General features: G+C 43.0%; 1 protein-coding gene across 7 annotated transcripts in view; it reads right to left on the bottom strand.

Annotated features, from left to right (window-relative positions):
- The window catches only part of NIN (ninein), a 102556-nt gene that overhangs the window by 60435 nt on the left and 19495 nt on the right, over window positions 1-22626 (bottom strand). For 4 of the 7 annotated variants that reach the window (XM_018054358.1, XM_018054354.1, XM_018054359.1 and 1 more), the window contains exons 4-6: window positions 21292-21373; window positions 8599-8688; window positions 6940-7109 (exon numbers count right to left, since the gene is read on the bottom strand). In XM_018054358.1, coding sequence (XP_017909847.1) covers window positions 6940-7109; window positions 8599-8688; window positions 21292-21373 — 342 coding nt within the window. The remainder of the gene's footprint in view (window positions 1-6939; window positions 7110-8598; window positions 8689-21291; window positions 21374-22626) is intronic. The other 3 variants (XM_018054356.1, XM_018054360.1, XM_018054357.1) reach the window with 1 other exon arrangement.

Genomic DNA, 22626 nt, shown 5'->3' with positions numbered 1-22626 from the left:
CCTGACACAAAGGCTTGATTTCATGTCCATTCTCGGCTGAATGAAGCAATTGGCTTTAACTTTTCTCTCAGGTCCTTACTTAAACTGCAAGGTTTTGACTTACACTCCTATTGTCTGCAATTGAAGAAATCATTGTTTAAAGCCTCTGGCTCATGATAAGAATCTTACGAGACCCGATTTATACCCTGTGGAGGAGAACAGTTAACAAGGTGTCCCGTGTTTGGAATGAGGGCAGAAAGCAAAGTGGCCCTGGTCCAACTGTGTTCATTGTCAACCTTTTCCACTACATCTGAATAATACAGAATAGAACCAAGAAACCGTTTTCTCCCCCACTTCCAGCTACTCTTAGGAGAAAAGTGAATACAAAATTCAAGGTTAGTTCAGCAGCCACCGCATCTGTGCATTTAAGGGGGGTGGGGTGGGTATGTACTCTTGGAATCTAAAAACTCAACTGTTTCTTCACAAAGTAAAGCAAAAACTACCACCACCAAAACCTTCTCATTAATCATACCTTACGTTGGAATCAAGAAAGTGCCCTTTGTTAGTCTGGATTAATTCAGAATAGAATGTCCAACTGAACTGCCTTGAGTGAAAATGATCCTATGAACAAAGAAAAGTCACCATTTTCCTTTCAATACCCTAGAAGAGAGGTCAGACTCCCAAGGGATCTATTTGTCAGATAAACACACTAAATTGAAAGGTGACTGCACATCTCAACCTGATGGTGGAACCTACCATCACTTGTGAACTAGCACATTTTGCCTTCAGGGTTTCTAAGTGAAATTCTAAAATATCATTTTAGTGCTAAAAAACTGAGCAGGATTACAGCGGTCTTTCCCTATGCAATGGCTTTATGGCCTTGTAAAGTAAACTTGGTAGGGGAGGCATGCTTAACAGTGAGGTTAGGTATTTTCTGCTTCATCAGGAAAGAATCAAATTGCCTGAATAAAACTGGGGGAGGGTAGGATAGAGATGATTAAAATGTTGACAGTTTATGTTGGGGTTTTACCTTATGTGAACTGAAACAAAAGTCAAACACAACCCCAAACACTCATAACAAGGTGTTATAACTCACAGAACTCATGTATTCTATTCAAAGGACGAGGCCAAAATGTGATCCCGTAGTCATAACACGGGTTCTCACCTAAGGCACAACACACAATAGCTGGTGCACCATGAATGGCCGTGGGGGCAATTTGGATCTTCATGTGTAACTTACATTAAAAAATTTACGTGCTTGAAAGCAATCTTTACCATAACATCAGGCTTCCCTGGTAGCTCAGACCTTAAAGAATCTGCTTGCAATGCAAGAGACCCAGGTTCGATCCCTAGGTTGGAAAGATCCCCTGGAATAGGAAATGGCAACCCACTCCAGTATTCTTGCCTGGAAAATTCCATGGACAGAGGAGCCTGGCAGGCTGCAGTCCACGGGGTTGTAAAGAGTCAGACACGACTGAGTGACTAACACACACACCACAACATCACTCTCGCTTGCCAGCATCTCTGTTTCTTGGGTGGGAGGAAAATGGTGGAGTTACAGGTAGACATCAGAGAATTGTGGCTACTGAGAATTACCCATAATCTGTTGTACATATGAGAAGGCCTTCCAAATAAGGATGCTAAAAGGACACTGTGCGTAACTAGACCAAGAGCCTAGGAATTAAATGTCCACCCTTAGCAACACCCCTACTCTGGAACAACCCTAGAGGGAAACTGTGTGTGTGTGTGTGTTTGTGTGTATGTTAGCTGCTCAGCTCCCATGTCCATGGAATTCTCCAGGCAAGAATACTGGAGTGGGTTGCCATTTCCTTCTCCAGAGGATCTTCCTAACCCAAGGATTGAACCCAGGTCTGCTGCATTGCAGGCAGATTCTTTACCATCTGAGCCACCAGGGAAACTGGGTAGGGATTATTGTTTATCCCTTCAGATGACTGTTTGCTAACATATCTCTACAGGATGAGTTCCTAGAAGGAAACAAGCTACCCTGAGGCTAGCATTTAGAGGTGACTTGTGACACCACAGCTTTATTGACTATGACAAAGCCTTTGACTGTGTGGATCACAATAAACTGTGGAAAATTCTGAAAGAGATGGAAATACCAGACCACCTGACCTACCTCTTGAGAAACATATATGCAGGTCAGGAAGCAACAGTTAGACCTGGACATGGAACAGACTGGTTCCAAATAGGAAAAGGAGTACGTCAAGGCTGTATATTGTCACCCTGCTTATTTAACTTTTATGCAGAGTACATCATGAGAAACGCTGGGCTGGAAGAAGCACAAGCTGGAATCAAGATTGCCAGGAGAAATATCAATAACCTCAGATATGCAGATGACAGCACCCTATGGCAGAAAGCAAAGAGCAACTAAAAAGCTTCTTGATGAAAGTGAAAGAGGAGAGTGAAAAAGTTGGCTTAAAGCTCAACATACATATAGTTTTTCTAGTAGTCATGCATGGATTGGAGGGTTGGACTAGAGGAGAATGGGACAACAGAGGATGAGATGGGACTCAATGGACATGAGTTTGGGTAAACTCCGGGAGTTGGTGATGGACAAGGAGGCCTGGTATGCTGCAGTCCATGTGGTCGCAAAGAGTCGGACACAACTGAGCGACTGAACTGAACCGTGACACCATTCCATTCTACTGCCCACCTCTCCAAACTCCTTAAATAAAGAGGATTATTACTTGATTCATCCTAGAGCCGAAAACTATTCTCCTGCTGGGTAATAACGGCTGGACTTCCTCATTATTGAACTTCTGATAACAGATTCAGGTCCTGTGGTCTTCATCAAAAAAAAGAAAGAAAAAGCTCTCAAATCATTTTAGAAGAAAAAATGAGGCTTGTCAGAGGACAGGAAAAACTTCAGTCTATGGGCAAGCCAGGAACCCCTGAGCCAGGGCCCAGGAGTCAAAGAAACCTAGAACCAAACCATGCAGACTTGTCTGGAGCTTCCCATCTGACTGCTCCTCATGAAATAGTCATGGCGCAGGAGACCCAGCCCGCTCCTGCCTTTAATACTGCAAAGCCACATGGAAATATGAGTCCCTGATAACAAACACACCCAAGGAAGAAATTCTTAACACCCAACAGCAGGAGACAAAAGGGCCAGAGGCAACCAAGAGGAAGAAAAAAGAAAAAGAACTCCTGACAGAATGGCTATCATCAAAAAATCCACCAACAATAAATGCTGGAGAGGGTGTGGAGAGAAGGTAACCCCCCTACACTGTTGGTGGGAATGTAAATTGGTACAGCCACGATGGAGAACCGTATGGAGGTTCCTTAAAAAACTGAAAATAGAGCTACCATATGACCCTGCAATTCCAACCCTGGGCATATATTTGGAGAAAAACATCTGAAAAGAAACATGCACCCCAGTGTTCACTGCAGCACCGTTTACAAAAGCCAAGACACAGAAGTTACCTAAATGTCCATCGACAGAGGAGAGGATGAAGATGCGGTGCACATATACAATGAAATATTACTCAGCCATTAAAGAGTAAAATAAGGCCATTCGCAGCAACACGGGTGGACCTGGACAGTGTCACACTGAGTGAAGTAAGTCAGACAGAGAAGGAGCACTGTCCTGTGACATCCCTTACGGGTGGAACCTAAAGAGAGATGATACTAATGAACTTACAAAACGGGAAGCGACTCACAGACTTAGAAAACCAACTCATGGGTGCCGGGGGGAAGGGGCAGTTAGGGACTTCGGGAAGGACATGTACACACTGCTGTGTTTAGAATGGGTAACCAGTGGGGGACCTAGTGCATAGTACACGGGACTCTGCTCAATTGTATGTGCCAGCCTGGATGGCAACGGGGTTTAGGGGAGAATGGATATGTGTATGTGTACGGCTGAGTCCCTTCACTGTCCACCTAAAACTACACTGGTAACTACATTGTTAATCAGCTAGACCTCAATACAAAATAAAAAGTTTAGTTTGGAAAGAAGTGATTTGGTAGCTTGAGATGCAATGAAACCCATTTATTCATGCAGAAATCTGCAATCAGGCTGTTTGTATAAAAAAAAAAATAAAGACCTCCTGACAGACACTGAACTTGTAAGTTAAGAATAAATCAATCCCACAGTTCATTGAGAACACTGCCCTCCCCATCTTCCCCACCTGAGGGCCACTCTACAATAGGGAAGATGCCCCAGTACTCCAAGGAGCGCTAGATAGCTTCTGTAGAAGAGACAAGGGTGTCTAGAGCAAGCCAGTGCTGCCCAGAGCATGAACTGAGTTGACCAACAGAGTGGCGTTCGATTGCTGAAATGACTACAAAAACTGGCCAGGAAACCGGAGTGCCACCTTGACACAACCAGATGCAATTAAGACCAGTGGTGACGAAACTATGCTGCAGATCGTCCACAGCCAAGGCTGCTGCATGGAGCGGAGGCCGGCCCGTCTTACTGCCCACAGGAACATAAAAGCCTCACGCATCATGCTGTGAATGTGATGAATCGATCTGAAAACCAACAGGCTCCATTCAGTTCACAAAACACTTCATTTTTAGACAAGAAAGCAGCTGGATGAACTTTGAGTCCACTTTTAGCGATAAACAAAGAGGGAGGTAAAAACGTGTTATCTGATTTGCTACAGGTTTTCTGGTTGGGCTATAACAGACTCTCGAAGTCAAGTCAGTAGAGTCCTTGGGGAGAACAGACAGAGACAAATGATGTTCTCTAGCCCCCTATTTGCTGCTCTTTGACAGTGGGTTGTTAACACCAAAGCTTCTCTATAGTGTCAAAAGGTCACACCTAAGAGGTTTCTAGAGGAGTTAGGGAAGCTGAAGTTTATCAGGGGTGAAATGATTCTCCCAATATACCCTCGTGCTAAGTATAAGCAGCAAGATTTTGCCCAGACTCTGGCCTCAACCCTTAACTTTATTTACACATAAAGCCAAAGTCGTACTTTTTAAACAGTAAATCTCACTGGAAATCAGTAGATGAAATTAAATAAAAACATAAGAAATATCCTACCAGCAACAAAATCAGTTCTCCCCAAGAACTTTCTGGGTATCCCCAGGTGGTAATTAGAAACTCGCCTCACACACAAAAAAGTAACCATTTAATTTCTTAGCACCAAATAACAGTATCTCAGTACAGAAAACAGTTGGAGAAAGGACTAGACTCAAAAGTGTTTTCCAGATAAGAAAATCTTCCCCCATCAAGTGTGGAGCCCTATTTTAATCAATTCTTTTCTTTCACATGGAAATGCCTCAGATGCATTCCACACTAGCTAGGGCTATGCAGCAGGTTTCATGCTGTAACTTTGATGCCCTTCCTGACAGCAAAATAAACAGCACACACACTGTGTAACTGAAGTCTGCAAACTACTTGCTCACCTGAAGTAGTAAATGGAACACTGGTGAGTGAGAGTCTATGTGTTTTACTGTGGAAAGGGCCCTATCTAAATTCTCAAAGCGACCCAAGAAAGGGTCTGAAACCTACTGAACCAAGATGGGTAGAGGTCTCTGCCCCAGACCCATGGGCCCCTAGTGCTGTGATCTTTTAGTAGCATCCTCGTTGCTTCTCATAGGCTTTCTATTTTTAGCCATCACCTCTCACCCACACTATTCACACCACTTTTGTGGCTTCTGTCTATCTTACCCCCTTCAGCTGCTTTTCTTCCTCTCTTCTCCCTCGCATTTCTGCCACTGCTCCTTCACTTCTATTGTGAGGACAGGTATCACTTGATTCTAGAAAGCAGTGCGAGCCTCTTCTCGTCAGCAGACCAATCACGTGTCTTCTAAACTGCAGCACTTGTGGTTGGTCTCATTTCTGCTCAATACTGGGACTCTCTCTGGTTACCTTTGGGTTTGTAGGTATTCTAGAAAGTTGAAGATGAGGTATCTGCTTGCAGGGGACATTATTGGAGCAAGCTTCTCATAGATATATCAGCAAGCTGAACATGAAAGTTAATGGCAACAAACACTCCCTGCTTAAACTATGATCTACAGATGACTTTAAGGAAGTTGAGGCTCTTTGTCTCTATTCCAGCGTATATGAGCATCTGAAATATCTGCATCCCCTGACTAAGCTGGGATTTGCAAGGAATATTTAGAGCTTGCTCAGCATGGCACTTTCAATCATGTTCTATAAATGGGACACTGGTAAATGAGCCATAAAGAAAAAAAAAAAAGAAAATGCTATTGCTTCTTCCTTATTGGTAGAGTATAGCAAAATGTAAAATGAAAAGAGGGAGATGAGGGAAGCAGGGGGATATCTGATTGCTGGGGAGTCAGATGCGCCTGGGGGCGACAGAACTGGTAAGAATCCTGGCAATTGCTGAGCCCTGTGACAAGGACAAAGTTGCAAAGCTGCTTTGCTGCTGCTGCTAAGTCGCTCAGTCATGTCCGACTCTTTGCGTCCCCATGGACTGCAGCCTACCAGGCTCCTCTGTCCATGGGATTTTCCAGGCAGGAGTACTGGAGTGGGTTGCCATTGCCTTCTCCTGCAAAGCTGCTTTACCCCACCACAAAAGATAAGATGCTGGCTCCTGAAATGCCTGGAAACTGCTTTCACTTCTTACCTGTCACTGCAGCTGTTTTATAGTTTGCGGGGAGGGAGCTGATTAGCTTTTTACATAACTAAAAATGACAGTGCCGTGGAGGAGAGAGATATTCCCAAGAAGAGCTAGAAGTGGCAGACCTCAGATAATATAAAAATAACTGAATTAAAAACTATATACATAAAACATGCACAGAAACATCAGCTCTTCAAAAGCTGACACAGAGATGAAACATATAAACAATAGAAAAAGCAGTCATAGATATCCAAAAGGCAAGTAATAAGATTAGCATGTAGTTGAAAAAAAAAGTGGCTGAGAAAAGCCATAGGCCCCTCAGTCCTCCTGTGTTTGCGCCACAAGGGTGTGGGTACCCACAAGTCTCCACACCTATGGTCCAGGTGGATGTGTCTGTCCAATCTCTTACCTCGCTGCGCTCACTGGCTGGGATGTGTGAAGGCTGTGCTTCTTCATCAAGTGGCTCAATGACGGTCACCTCTGCAAATTCCTCCACGGATTCTTGAAATTCAGGTAAAGATCTGCGTCCATAACGCTTCCCACCTCTAACATATTTGGGCTGAGCTTCGAGAGTGCAGTCTGGGCAGGGAGACAAGAGTTGAGGCCACATTACAAGACAATCTCAGTCCCTATTTGACAACTCCCAGCCTTCGGACACAGCCTCTTATATACCAGCCCCAAAATAAACCACCACCATTTGCCAGTTGCAGTGGATGTGGGCGTCCACGAGCCAGCAGGTCAGATGCATAGCACAGCTTCTAATTCCGAATGATTTATAGTGTGCCCCACGTAGATCTCAGCATATGGCGGGAGAGATGCAGAGCCCACAGTGAGAGATTTGCTTAAAATTATGGAATTAAGATCAGGACACAGCAAGCAGTCATATTTGTTCTTCTGTTTATCACCTCTGTTTACAGACACAGGGGAAGGTAGAGGGAGGGATCATACCACCAAAGAGACACGTTGGAAAATGAGGATAAAATGAACACTCTATCAGCACTGTAAAGGCAGCATTCACACCAATTAGTCTGGAACACACCCCTCTTGTACCTCAGTGACTCCTTTGTTAACCATCCCACTTTCTGATCCATCAGATAAGCAAGATGAGAGAACAAAGAAATTGACACAGTGCATCCTAATCAGTTAATGACAGCTCATTGCTTGGCATCAAAATCTCATTATAAAATTAAAAGCTGTGGAATACAACAGCAACTGCAAGACTGCATTAAGAAAATTATATATTTTTTTCTCTTCATGAGCTTTGTGTATTGCAAAATAAATAAGAATGTGCATATAAGGGGAGAGTCATCTCCTGAGCTTGAAGAAGGGCTTCAGCATTCTGCAGAACATGTCTCAGGTTCAGCCTTCACCATCATCACCACCTTCACCACCACCACCACGCACTATTCTTCCTCTACAAGGGTAGCTTTAAAGCAATAATACTTCACTCATTACGAATGTCAAATTAGAGACAGACTTTTTTTTTTTAGCATCTTGAACAGAATTTGGAGAATAAAATATTCCATTAAATATAAGACTGGTAATACTTTGATTTCAGTTCTTATCACCCATATAGACATACTGTCTCTCTGGAGAACATATGTGTTCTATTTGCAGATGACAGTCTTAACGAGGTATGTCTGAACTCAGACATGTAGATTTTTAGTTAAGGGCTGTATACATATCAACAAAACTAGGGTAGATGATTAGAGAAGGACTAAGAAAATAAAACCCTACTGCTTAACACGTAAATGTTAAGGGGTAGCTGTTACTTTGAAGCTTCCCTGGGAGGACTGGTGATTCTATGTGACTAACTCTGTCCTCACTCCCCCAGGCCCTTTTCCTGGGATAAGCTCTGATTTCACAAATGTGCTCAGAAACATCCTGAAAATGCTCAGCAAAGCTCAGAGTGAAGTATTTATGCTTGCTCTATAAATTCTAGCGATATTTATATCTAGCTTTTTCAAAGTCCCAGCCAAGCCACTTTATTAGGTCGAATGATTCTCTTACAGAAAGTGTTCAAGCATACAAAATTTATACTGAAAGGCACATGCATATTGGAAGGTACCTTTTATCAGAAGAGAGTGTGTCAGCTTGTGAGCATTCAGGAGCGGCCCAGACACCCGAGCTGCTTGTTGGCAGCTGACACCCACAGATGCTAGTCAGATAAGAGGCAATGTAGAACCATCCTTAATTTATTACATATTCTTAAATTTTAGTGGAGGACAACAAGATACACCATTTAGTGATGACGGGGGCTTAGAAAAAATTAAAGGGAAAATGTAAAACATCAGAAAATAGAACATGGGACTTCCCCACTGTGAGAAGATAGTCACAGTCTGGGGAAGGAAGTGACAAAGGAACTCTTAATATATGCTGTACTTTTTCAGATGAAAAAAGGCAGTGGGACAAAGCTACTGTTTCAAACAAAAAAACAACCCCCCCCAAAATCCCACTGTGATTTAATCTAAAACCCATCTGTGGATAAAATGGTGCCCTAGTTAGTGAAAGTGTTAGTCGCTCAGTCGTGTATGACTCTTTGTGACCCCGAGGACTGTATGCTGCCAGGCTCCTCTGTCCATGGGCTTCTCCAGGCAAGAATACTGGGGTGGGTTGCCATTCCCTTGCCAGGGGGATTTTCCTGACCCAGGGATTGAACCCGGGTCTCCTGCATTACAGGCAGATTCTTTACCATCTGAGTCACCAGTCACCAGGGAAGCCCTAGTTATTTACCACTAAATATCTCATGCTGTGTAGGGAGCAGTGGTAGATTTGAAACAGTTTTTTTCCCTACACAATGAAAGGTAATACGTAGATTGTGAAACACTAGGATCCTTTGGTGTTTTATTTATATACGTACTTATTTTTGCATTGCCAGAAACTTTAATTTTTAAGTTAATTTTAATTATAAAAACAAATTCTGAGTAAACTCTAAGTTAATATCTTTCACAGACTGTACATACATCACAAAGTCAATTTCTAGAGAAATCTATTAAAATATAAAATCTTTTAGGAATAAAGATATTAACACAGCAAAGGAAAAAAGAAGTATTAAAGTTTCCTCATAAGAAATTTCACAGATCATACAATAAAGTATCAGACTAATCACATCAATTAAAAATAGTTACATTTTAGACTTACATACTCACATATCCTTTTTCTCTTTACAGCATCAACCTCATTGTATTTACAAAATAAGAAAGGGAAGAAAGACATTAAATGTAAGGAGGTCTAGAGAGAACATTCATGGCCAACAGTCATTGCTGCGTTAAGGGTTTGAAAACTCCAACATTCTCCTTATTCATTTCAAGCAGGGCTTTACAAGCGTTCAGCAGCAGTCCACCAAATAGGAGGCCTTAGTGGGGGTTTCAAGACATTCTTGCTCACTGAAACTAAAGAACACCTTGCCCCTTCCTTACCTCGCCCAAGAAAGCCTTGCCAAACCACAGCCCTGGGGCAAAGTTTCTTTGCTTTAGGAGCACATCTAAATGTACTGTACATAATCTTTTCTATGTCAGATAATACATGGTTATTTAACCTATTAAGAAATGAAATTATGTACATATAGCTTCCTTTAACCTAAGTGTAAGTAACTGCTCCAATCATGAGCTCTAAGGAGGGACATGAAGTATCAGTGGTGGGGGGTGGGGGGGTGGGGGGCAGCGGCAGGGGGGAGGGGGGAAATAAAGGACTGCTTTTACTTTCAGTCTTTCAGTTCCTTGAATGTATATTTATGATTCTACCTGGGGTGTCAAGCTTGTGAGTCGTTTTCCCTTCTTTCCTATTTTCCATTTCCCCTATTTGGCATCACTACATGAAAGTACAAGTGAACTCTGAAGGAAAGCAGACAAGCCCACATTGCCTAGAGGAGTCTTGGACTCCACTCTCGTGGAGAGCTCAGGATGAGATGTAACAAGAAGAGAAACTCCAGAGCTGTGACCATGTTCACTTTCCAGGATCAGCATGAACCACAATGCACACATTTAAAGTGACCAGAAGATCTTGTGCTCACACTAAAAGAAAAACTGAAATACAAAGTTAATGAGAATGACCACTTGGAACAGGCTAGCTGCAGGCAGGGAAAACAACCAACAGCCACCCACCCCCTCTCCCTTCTCCCTCTAACTGAGCAGGGCAATGTACACTCTGTGCTGTCTCCCAGAACTGCCCCAGGCACCTGTGTGATGCAAATGGCCACTTGGAACACTCAGTTCTTGCAATGGCCAAAGACAAAGCAACGAGGACCCAAGAGGAAGCTGAAATGGTTACCCCAAAGCCTAAACACTATTTATTCCATCAATACTTTTCATGAAAAACACAAGCTTAGGACCTGGGATGCAGTGCCACCCATAGTACATACATAGGAAGTTAAAGCAGAGTTTCAGAGATGCACTCCAGTATTAAACACCAGAAACCAGCCACGGCAGAGCATTCTGTTGTAGTTGTTGAGGGATCAGTTCCGTTCAGTGGCTCAGTCATGTCCAACTCTTTCCGACCCCATGAATTGCAGCACACCAGGCCTCCCTGTCCTCACCAACTCCCGGAGTTCACCCAAACTCATGTGCATTGAGTCGGTGATGCCATCCAGCCAATCTCATCCTCTGTTGTCCCCTTTTCCTCCTGTGCCCAATCCCTCCCAGTATTAGGGTCTTTTCCAATGAGTCAACTCTTTGCATCAAGTGGTCAAAGTATTGGAATTTCAGCCTCAGCATCAGTCCTTCCAATGAACACCCAGGACTGGTCTCCTTTAGGATGGATTGGTTGGATCTCCTTGCAGTCCAAGGGACTCTCAAGAGTCTTCTCCAACACCACAGTTCAAAAGCATCAGTTCTTCAGTGCTCAGCTTTCTTCACAGTCCAACTCTCACATCTATACATGACCACTGGAAAAACCATAGCCTTGACTAGACGGACGTTTGTTGGCAAAGTAATATCTCTGCTTTTGAATATGCTATCTAGGTTGGTCATAACTTTCCTTCCAAGGAGTAAGTGTCTTCTAAAAAATTTCATGGCTGCAATCACCATCTGCAGTGATTTTGGAGCCCCCCAAAATAAAGTCTGACACTGTTTCCACTGTTTCCCCATCTATTTGCCATGAAGTGACGGGACCAGATGCCATGATCTTCGTTTTCTGGATGTTGAGCTTTAAGCCAACTTTTTCACTCTCCTCTTTCACTTTCATCAAGAGGCTTTTTAGTTCCTCTTACTTTCTGCCATAAGGGTGGTGTCATCTGCATATCTGAGGTTATCGTTGAGGGATAAGATGGCTATTTTATCACTTTTTGATTCAAACTTCCCTTTGCCCTGAAATGATCTGAGGATATTTCCAGGATGAAGAAGAAAGCTACACCTTTGTGCTGCTGATCGCCTTATTTTGGAATTGCTCCTGCAATCCGTGGCTTCCTGCCTCCTTAACCTAGGAATTCATTCCCAGAGACCCCACCCCTTCTAATGGACCTGGGGACAGGGGGATCGTCTGAGACTCTCTAGACTACATTTTGGCTGACCTCACGGGATTCCTGAAACTCTTTTGAAAATAAAGCAGGTGTAAACCTCAGGACAAGCCTCCCTCTCCTACCCCACTCCACAAAGCTTCCCAGGAAAAGGCAGTTGCGCAGCAAATGAGCACCCCCACCCCCACCGTGCATCCCACCTCCTCGCCCACTCTGACACACTGCTGCACAGCGATCACACAGTCAGAGAGCAAGTGCACACCTGATACTAAATAAGAGAAAAGGAAAGAGAAGAAGCAAAGTGGAGAACAACCCAGAGAGAGGAAGACACAGAGACAGAAAGAGAACCAACAGCAAAGGAAGCGGGTGAGGAAGAGAAGCAGGGCAGAGAGCTAGAGGCCGACGGAGGGCTGGGAGAGGAGAAGCAGGAAGAACTGATGGGTTGGGGTCCAACCGGCAGAGGAAGAATGAGTGAGAGGAGAGCGGGAGAGGTGGGAAAAGAAAAGGGATGGAGAGGGAGATGTTCCAAGGAAGGGAGAGGGGAAAAAAAGACATCTGGAAAGCCTTGGGACATTACATCCATTCCTTCTGCCTCCCAGTGCAACCCCACCTCTGCGGAGACCATCTGCAGGCAGGGTCCTCACCCCCATTTTTGTGTCCACACAGCCCTTTCCAAGGCAGCTGCTTCCTGAACCCTGGCACCCCACTCCCCAATCACGCCTCTCTTCCGGCATCTTCACACAAAATGCAGGTGCCAATTGGAGCTTTAGTGTCCCCTCCCTGGATGCAAACCTGGAGAAGGAAATGGCAACCCACTCCAGTCTTTTTGCCTGGGAAATCCCATGGACAGAGGAGACTGGCAGGCTATGGTCCACGGGGTTGTAAAGAGTCAGACATGACTTAGCAACTAAACAGCTGAATGCAAAGACAGTATTTTAGTTGCAGTCTCCACAAGTTCCACTCAGTTCTTGGCAATCTGAGTGATGCTTCCTGCTCAAACACAGGGGCTTCTGGGCACAAAATGGGGTGGCTGTGATTAGCTTTGTCTGGAAGGGAAATGTCAAGGGGAAGGTTAGCACTCTCCCCAAGGGTAATGAGGATGGTGGATAGGTGTGGTCTAACAATCCCCAGGGGTGACTGGTCTGACCAGATGATCTATCTAAGCCCTAAAGCAGGTGAAGATCTGTCAATAGGGAAAACTCTTTGAGTTGAAAATGATGATGAGATTGTTCACCAACCTTCTCCTGGGAGGCTCGGCCTGCTAATTCCTGTTAGAAGGCCCTGCTTCTTGAGCCATTTGGGGCAAGAAGCCAGAGATTCACAGATCATCTAACTGAATCCTCCCCATTGTTCAAGGCTCAGCTCAAAACTGACTTCTTTCAAACCTGGTACAACCTTTATGGGACCATTTTTCTCCTGTGAATTCAGTACAACCCATATATTGATTGTTCCATGCTTAATACTGACTGTGGTCATATTTTTCTATAAACATTTTACTTGTTAGATTTACCTGCCCAGCTGGACTGCATGCTTTCCAGGGCAGCAGTGCTACATGGAAAGAGACCATGGGCTTTGGAGTCAAAGAGACCTGGACCCTTAGTCCTTACTGAGGTGAGGAGTACCTAGCATCCTGAGGTTTAGGGAAAGCCACAGGAGCTTTCTGGGGCAAAGGCACTAGTCAGGTAGCTTCTGCCTGGGGTTGGGTCCTCCCACCTGGGGTCCTGGGGGTCAGCGGTGGCCTGGAGCCCATGGAGCAGACTCAGGGAAGGCCTCGCGGCCCCCAGTCCTGCAGCACATTCCTTCTCCTCATGTGTTGTGACAGGTTAAGATTACTGACAAACGCACAGTGACAGCATCCTGTCTGTCTTAGAAACTGAAGCCGCCTTCATCCCATTCGTGCCCTAATTTTCCCCTCCTTGTCATCTCCTTTCCCTTCACCACAGCATTGACATGAAGGCATGTGTGCTAAATCACTTCAGTTGTGTCCGACTCTTTGTGACCCTATGGACTGTAGCCCACCAGGCTCCTCTGCCCATGGGGATTCTCCAGGCAAGAATACTGGAGTGGGTTGCCATGCTCTCCTCCAAGGAATCTTCGTGACCCAGGAATCGAACCCGAGCCTCTTACATCTTCTGCACTGGCAGGCTGGTTCTCTATCACTAGCACCACTGACATGAAAGGACACACCAATTCTCTAGGACTCCCTGCAGAAAACTACCATTTTTGTGTCCCTAATTTGGAAAGGATTGCATACACTGGAACTGAAAAATAAACTTAGGTCAGCACAACGTCCAAACATTTTCATTAGCAAAGTTCTCCCCAGACTTGTTTAATTTTAAATAACAGTAATATCCTTTTTGCACATACATACACACATATATTTTTTTAAAGTGCCTTCTTGCTCCTTGGAAAGTCATAACAATAAGTATTCTTCCAGAGGACAACTGAATAGCTGCCTAGTCTTTGATTATACAGGTACATCATAGCTTGCCTAACCAAAATACACGGTCAAAAATTTCTGCTTGGGGGCTTCCCTGGTGCCTTAGTGGTAAAGAATCTGCCTCCCAGTGCAGGAGACACGGGTTTGATCGAAGAAGGTCCCACATGTCTCAGGGCAACTAAGCCCATGAGGCACAACTACTGAGCCTGCGCTCCGGAGCCTGTGCTCCACAACAAGAGAATCCACTGCAGTGAGAAGCCCGTACTCCACAGCGAGAGAGTAGACCCCGCTCTCTGCAACCAGAGAAAAGCCGTTGCAGCAATGAAGACCTAGTGTAACCAAAAATAAATAAATAAAATTACTTTAAAAAAATTTCTGCTCAAGATATATATATATATTAGTATTTTAACTATTTTAAATGACTGTCCTTACACACACATAATTATTTCCATAGCATAAAATCTGAATCTGGCATTGATTGGCCAAAAACACTTTTATAGTTTTTGATGCTTATTGTTTTACAAAAGTCCAGGGATGTCCCACTATTTTACATGACCACCAGTGGATGTGAACATTTCTAGTTCCCTCTGATCTCAGGAAATGAGTCCTCACATGGTCTTTCGATGGTGGTGGTGGTTAGTGGTAGTGCCTTTATGTTGCTTTTAACTTGTGAAGAAATCTTTTTGGTCCTCACTGATAGCATCCCATATATACCAAGGGAACCAAGGGCTAAGTTCTTAACTGAAGAGAGGACAAGAGGACACTCCTGCTGACCATCTGTGCGTATCTTCTAAATACAGGGCCCTCAAAGGGCCTGGCCCACAGCCCCCAAATACAGCTGCAAGCACAAATCTTCAAGCCCTGCAAACCGGGATCTAGCCTGCTGTCTGCTTCAGTGCACACTTGCCAAGTGAATGAGGAAGTATTTGTTTATTACAGTCACAGCTTCTCCAAAATACAAGGAAAATAATTAGAAATAGGGCAGTTTCTGGAGTGAAGAATGTTTATTACCAACAAAAACAAAAACCAAAAACCCAATCATCTGCCTTACCTTATTTTTCTAACGGTTTAGCTTTTCCAAACCTGAGATTTCCCTCACCAGATAAACAAAGGAAAGATATTTACATTAACAGTATGAGGGGAGGAAGCGCTTGCTGCGTCATGCTAACATCTACCACAGAACAGAAACCTATGGCAAGATGCATCAGATAAGGACAAAAGTCTCTGGAGAACAGATCCGGACAGCGTAGGCATGTAACTATGTAGCTTACAGTCGTGTAGCTTGGAGCCTGTGTCAGCATCTCCGTTACCCAAATCCTATAATCCATAAATAATAATTAAGGTGTCCCTCTCTCTCTCTAGGAAAATAACTTGAAAATTAAGCTGCACATATAGATGCGGGGGAGCTCTGCCACCGGTGATGTTAATCAGCTTGCAATCCACAAAGGACTCCCTACATTCCCAACCCATTTTTCTGACTTCATCTAAATGTTAGTACCTTCATTGCATTGTTGAGTTTTTAGGGGGAAAAACTCTCTGTTAGGAGTTTTAGAATCATAAACATCAGAATTAAAAAGATGCTGCAAATCATCTATACCCTCTAATTTTAAAAATAAAGACACTGTACCTCAGAGACGTTAGAAATGGCAGAACTCAAGACTGTGGAAATCATGACTTAATTCCATCTCCTCTGAAATCCTATTATAGCTTTCTTTTGTATTATTTATAATAGCTGTCTTTTATTAGAAGAATAGGAAAGCATGAACTATATTGGGTATTTGCCTTTAAGAAGTAAACCCTTGTAGTGTCAATTTATTTGGGGTGAAATTTTACAGAAACACAGAGCTAGCTTTTTCATACACGTAGATGCCATTTAGCTAATAGGAGACAACACAGCTGAATCCTGGAGTTGAATGGATTTTAAGTATTTTCTAGTATAATTACCTTCACATATGAGGTAACCAAAGACCTCAGAGATTTTAATGTATATAGTTCAGTTCAGTCGCTCAGTCATGTCCGACTCTTTGCAACCCCATGAATCGAAGCACGCCAGGCCTCCCTATCCATCACCAACTCCTGGAGTTCACTCAGACTCATGTCCGTCGAGTTAGTGATGCCATCCAGCCATCTCATCCTCTGTCATCCGTTTCTCCTCCTGCCCCCAGTCCCTCCCAGCATCAGGGTCTTTTCCAATGAGTCAACTCTTCGCATCAGGTGGCCAAAGTATTGGAGTTTTAGCTTTAGCATCAGTCCTTCCAAAGAACACCTAGGACTGATCTCCTTTAGGATGGACTGGTTGGATCTCCTTGCAGTCCAAGGGACTCTCAAGAGTCTTCTCCAACACCACAGTTCAAAAGCATCAATTCTTCGGTGCTCAGCTTTCTTCACAGTCCGACTCTCACATCTATACATGACCACTGGAAAAACCATAGCCTTGACTAGACGGACCTTAGTCGGCAAAGTAATGTCTCTGCTTTTGAATATGCTATCTAGGTTGCTCATAACTTTTCTTCCAAGGAGTAAGCGTCTTTTAATTTCACGGCTGCAATCACCATCTGCAGTGATTTTGGAGCCCAAAGAGAGAAAGTCTGACACTGTTTCTACTGTTTCCCCATCTATTTGCCATGAAGTGATGGGACCCGATGCCGTGATCTTCATTTTCTGAATGTTGAGCTTTAAGCCAATTTTTTCACTCTCCACTTTCACTTTCATGAAGAGGCTCTTTAGTACCTCTTCACTTTCTGCCATAAAGGTGGGGTCATCTGCATATCTGAGGTTGATATTTCTCCTGGCAATCTTGATTCCAGCTTGTGCTTCTTCCAGCCCAGCGTTTCTCATGATGTACTCTGCATATAAGTTAAATAAGCAGGGTGACAATATACAGCCTTGACGTACTCCTTTTCCTATCTGGAACCAATCTGTTGTTCCATGTCCAGTTCTAACTATTGCTTCCTGACCTGCATACAGATTTCTCAAGAAGCAGGTCAGGTGGTCTGGTATTCCCATCTCTTTCAGAATTTTCCACAGTTTATTGTGATCCACACAGTCAAAGGCTTTGGCATAGTCAATAAAGCAGAAATAGATGTTTTTCTGGAACTCTCTTGCCTTTTCAATGATCCATCGGATGTTGGCAATTTGATCTCTGGTTCCTCTGCCTTTTCTAAAACCAGCTTGAACATCTGGAAGTTCATGGTTCAGGTATTGCTGAAGCCTAGCTTGGAGAATTTTGAGCATTCCTTTACTAGCATGTGAGATGAGTGCAATTATGCAGTAGTTTGAGCATTCTTTGGCATTGCCTTTCTTTGGGATTGGAATGAAAACTGACCTTTTGCAGTCCTGTGGCCACTGCTGAGTTTTCTAAAATTGCTGGCATATTGAGTGCAGCACTTTCACAGCATCATCTTTCAGGATTTGAAATAGCTCAACTGGAATTCCATCACGTCCACTAGCTTTGTTCGTAGTGATGCTTTCTAAGGCCCACTTGACTTCACATTCCTGGATGTCTGGCTCTAGGTGAGTGATATAAGGCCACCCAATTAGGGGAGCATGGGGTTGGCAGAGAGTTGGTCACCACTGAACACACATGCCAGTATTACATAATTCTGGTTCAAGGGTCTTTCTACTATATCAGGCTGGATTTTCTATATTATAGTCAGGTACAGCACTGGATATTTTTAATTTATAAAGATTTTGGATGTTACAAAATATCAGTTCATGACTCATTCAGTGTCAAAGGCTGTGCACTATGGCCCTCCTATTTTTACTAATTTAAGAGTAATTTTTCCTCTCAAAGTCCAGTAGGTCCATTGATTTCAAAACATAAGATAAAAAGACCACAGCCCTGGCCCCTTATGGTGGAAAATGAACTAAGTGCTGAACAGCCAAGTAATGCTGAGGACATAGAACCCCTGTCACTAACGATTAGGTGAAACTTGCTCTTCTCTGCTCCTTCCTTCTGCTGCTGGCCACTTGTCAGAATCTTTCTGGCCAGGCTGCACTGACTGAGACTGCGTTGCCCGCAGCTCATCCATCTGAGGGTGAACACCCTAAACCAAAGCCTCCTGGACTCCCATCCCTTGGTGATAACAATGTTAGCATCTTCCTCTGCCCCTATCTGTGAGACTTAACCCACATCCCTCTTTGAATCTCAGTTTGCTCATGGATAAAATGGCAGCATTCACTCTAGCCTTGCAGTCATACAGTCTATGACTTAAGGGATTGTTATGTTGATAAGAGTTCAAACCAGTCCATCCTAAAGGAAATTGGTCCTGAATATTCATTGGAAGTGCTGATGCTGAAATTCTAATATTTTGGCCACCTGCTGCGAAGAACTGATCCATTGGAAAATACCCTGATGCTGGGAAAGATTGAAGGTGGGAGGAGAAGGGGACGACAGAGGATGAGATGGCTGGATGGCATCACTGACTCGATGGACTGAGTTTGAGCAAGCTCCAGGAGTTGGTGATGGACAGGGAAACCTAGCGTGCTGCAGTCCATGGGATCACAAAGAGCTGGACATGACTGAGTGACTGAATTGAACCATGTTCGTAAAGGGGAAAGAGGGGGTGAACCCAGGTGGCCTCTTGATATACAGCATTTAAGTCCTGATCCTTCTTTCTCTGCCTGTCTCCAGCCAAGCCAGGCAGTCTGTAGGGGTGGAGTCACATACTTGAGTGGGTGGGAGAATGTTTGAGTGAAAAGAAATGCATGATCCCCAGAAACAACTGAAAGGGCCAGGGAGTGACAGGCAAAAGTCAGAAAAAGCAGAGATGCTCAGGAACAAAGAAGGAATGACTCAGCCTCATATGAGATAAAACACTCTTAAGGCACAGGCTCAATCCTAGATTTTATCCTTCCAGGTCAAATGTTAGGGAAGTCACGTCCATGCTGGAGGAAATGCTGTCAGTAAGGACTTTGATGCTTTATTGCACTGAATTGGGGCAGCTCAGTAGCAAAGGTTTGCTGTAGTCTACCCAAAGGACGGAGCACACAGTCAACTATTAAAACCCCTCTGGAAGACTTGTCCAAATGATGCCTCCTCCGGCTCAGCAGTGAGGCACACGTATAAATCTGAAACCACTGACCGGAGTTGGACTTACAAACCTTTCTTTCAAACTGTTACCAAGCTCAACCAGACACTGTCTACCTCCTCGTCCTATGATTCAGATCCCAAGATGGTACAGTTCTACAGGGAACCCTTCACATTTGTGGTCTGTTTATTTATTATGATAATTTTCTGGCAGGTATCAAGAACAGGTTTTAAAGAAAGAGCAGCAAAAGGACAAGAATCAGGGCAGCCTATTACAAACTGACATAAATACCCATTATGGGAAAAGAGAACACAGAGCTCAAGTGTATGCTACCTATGTGCGCACGAACAACAATAGATGGGGTGATGTCACGATAGCTCTAGTTAGGGTCCCTAGATCTTACACTATTTTTATCAAGATGACAACCTTAAACAAAATATGAGAACCAGTAAGAACAAAAGTCCAGATTCCAGCACTGGGTGACCTACAGAAATTCTGTTTTTAGTCTGGAAAACCTCTATGATGCAATAAACTCCCTCCCACACTCACTAGGGGCTTGCAGAGAGCTCTGGCAAGCCTCAGAATTAACAATAACCTTAATAAAAAGGGAGAGACTCAATCCAAACCCAAAATACTGCTAACCGCAGAGTTTATACATATGACACAAATCTGGAGCATTTCAGAAGGTCTGATGAACTGGATCACCGGTGAGGATAAGACAAGAGTTCCCACCTGTGCTTCCAAGTAGGTCACACTGAATGACTGCTTGTAGCAACAAAATGTTAATAATCTCTTCTCAATCTCAAAACTGGACTATAATTTTAGTGTTCTCTTTTTTAAAGTCAGGTTTATTGAGGTTTAATTTACGTAGAGTAAGTTTCACCTTTTTACAGAGCAATTCTGTGGGTTAGAAAAAAACTTATAAAATTTGTGGCCACCATCACAATCAAGATTTAAAAATGGTTTCATCACACCCAAAATCCCCTTGTGTGCCCCTTTATAATCAACCTCTAACCCTAGCTTCTGATTTTTAAAAAACCAGACTGTATTATAATATAAATTTCAACACTGTTTAGACTTCCCCTTAAATATTTACCATATATCACTGATCCTAAGACATTACCCCCAACACACACACTCCTAGATTTGAACATTCTCTAATTATGATGTGTCTTATAATCAATGGCATTTTACCATTATAACTGAGAAAAAAAATTTTTTAGGAGTATATAAAATAATGATGTGTCATAATCTATAGTACCTTAAAAAATCAAGGAAGTATAATATTAAGTTTTTGTTGAATACTTACTATGTGCTAAGCATCCTACTGGGCACTAAAAGTACAAATATGAACAACAAGGACCATAAAGAACTATCACTCAAGAGGAGAGAGAAAAACAGTTATAACATGGTCCTGTCTGTAACACAGGGCTATCCACTCGCTGGCACTAAATAAAATTACCCACCCTTCTTTCAGACAAAATTCTGCCCCAGTTCATATTATTTCATGTTCACAGGCAATGAGGACGGAAGAAGGACCGTTCAGTTCCACTCTGCTCATTCCGGGAATGAGTTACGGCCACACCATCTGACAGATCTCCTGGGAACAATCCAGTGATTTCTTCCCTAATCCGCTGCTGTGATAGAGGAAGCTCTTCCTAGTGTGCGACAGCTGCACGCCTTTTATGACCACGTCAAAAGACAAGTCACTCCAAATAACTGCTCAATCTGGGGGAGGCAGATACTCCGCAGCTTTCACACACATGCCTCAAAGTCCCCAGATTCTCCCCTGGACACATTTTAAAGCAGAAGGAAGAGAAGAAAAGTTAGCGTTCTTACCTGCTTCTTGAAAGTGCTCTTCATTTGATAGAGTTCTAGACAAGATAAGTATTAATGCTTCTTTAAACTGGTCAAAATGCACCTGAAAATAAAGAATTCAAAATAAATTAAAAACTCCATAGCCTTAAGGAAGCAAACCCATGTACAAGGTTCCAGAACCATTTGGTAGCATCCTGACAGCCTTGAAGGGAGTCCTAGACCCTGTTTTTGTTCCCACTTCTTCTTTTCTCTAAAGCACTAAAGGCAAAATGGGATGATCATTTTACACACCAGAGTCACCAACACCAATGTCAACATTTGTTCAACCCCGAGGGGAAAAAACACAGCAAAATCCTCTTTATAAACTCAGAAGAAGATAGGTTTTGAACTCAGTTTCTTTTATTTTTCTGAACAAGACCAGAAGAGAAAGATGTTAGGTGAGACACTAGAAAAAATTTTCCAAGTAAATGACCCTTTTTAACAATGTGCCAAAAATGCTTTCATCTCTTAAGACATTCTAGAAGAGAGTAAACTACCTTTCAAGGATGACTTGAAATACAGTCTTGCCTCAGGCAAGTAGATGATATTTCTCTCCCAAGGCCCTAATTCTATAAACAAGTAGAAATCAATAGCATACACAAAGGATAAAAGAACCTTGGGAAGCATGCTCCCGAATTCTTACAAATACAATTACCTTGACTAAAGTAGGATGGAACCTGAGTCTTACTGAAGTAAATACTCAGAATTGATTATTGAAGCTTTATCTAATGTTTTGTGAGTACAATTTTGCACCAATATCCTTATCAGTTTCCTTGGCACATAAGGGAGAGTCCCTCTTCTCTTGGTGTGGTACACAAATGGGACTGTTGGTATCATTTATAACTTTCATTATTAAAAAGAAAAAAGGGGCAGAGGATTGTACAATTCTTGAAAAAAACAACCAAACAAGCAAACTCAGAACTGGGATATTAAAATAGTAAAATGGTTTTTTTATAGCCAAGTACATTATTCTACAACCTAAATTCACATGATCTCACCATGGGGCAGAAGCGAGAGTCGGTATTTCTTCTCACCATAATTATAGTTTAATAACATGATACCTATTTATACAGAAGCCCATATGTAAATACAAAGTTGATAAATTCATAATGTGTGATGCCGTGGGTCTCTTTGGGACATCATTACAAAACATTGCCTAGGAGTTTAAATATAGGTGACAGATAAAAACCACTTCTGAATTAAATGTGGAAAAGCAGCAAACCTCATTAGTTATCTAAACAACAAATCATATGTCTTATTCATGTAAATCAATGCAAAAGAGAGGAATCCACTGAGATTCACCTCGGGGTGTCATAA

Source organism: Capra hircus, chromosome 10 (assembly GCF_001704415.2).
Source record: "Capra hircus breed San Clemente chromosome 10, ASM170441v1, whole genome shotgun sequence".
NCBI lineage: Eukaryota > Metazoa > Chordata > Mammalia > Artiodactyla > Bovidae > Capra > Capra hircus.
The sequence above is the reverse complement of the archived record's forward strand: the minus strand, read 5'-3'. Positions and strand labels throughout refer to the sequence as shown.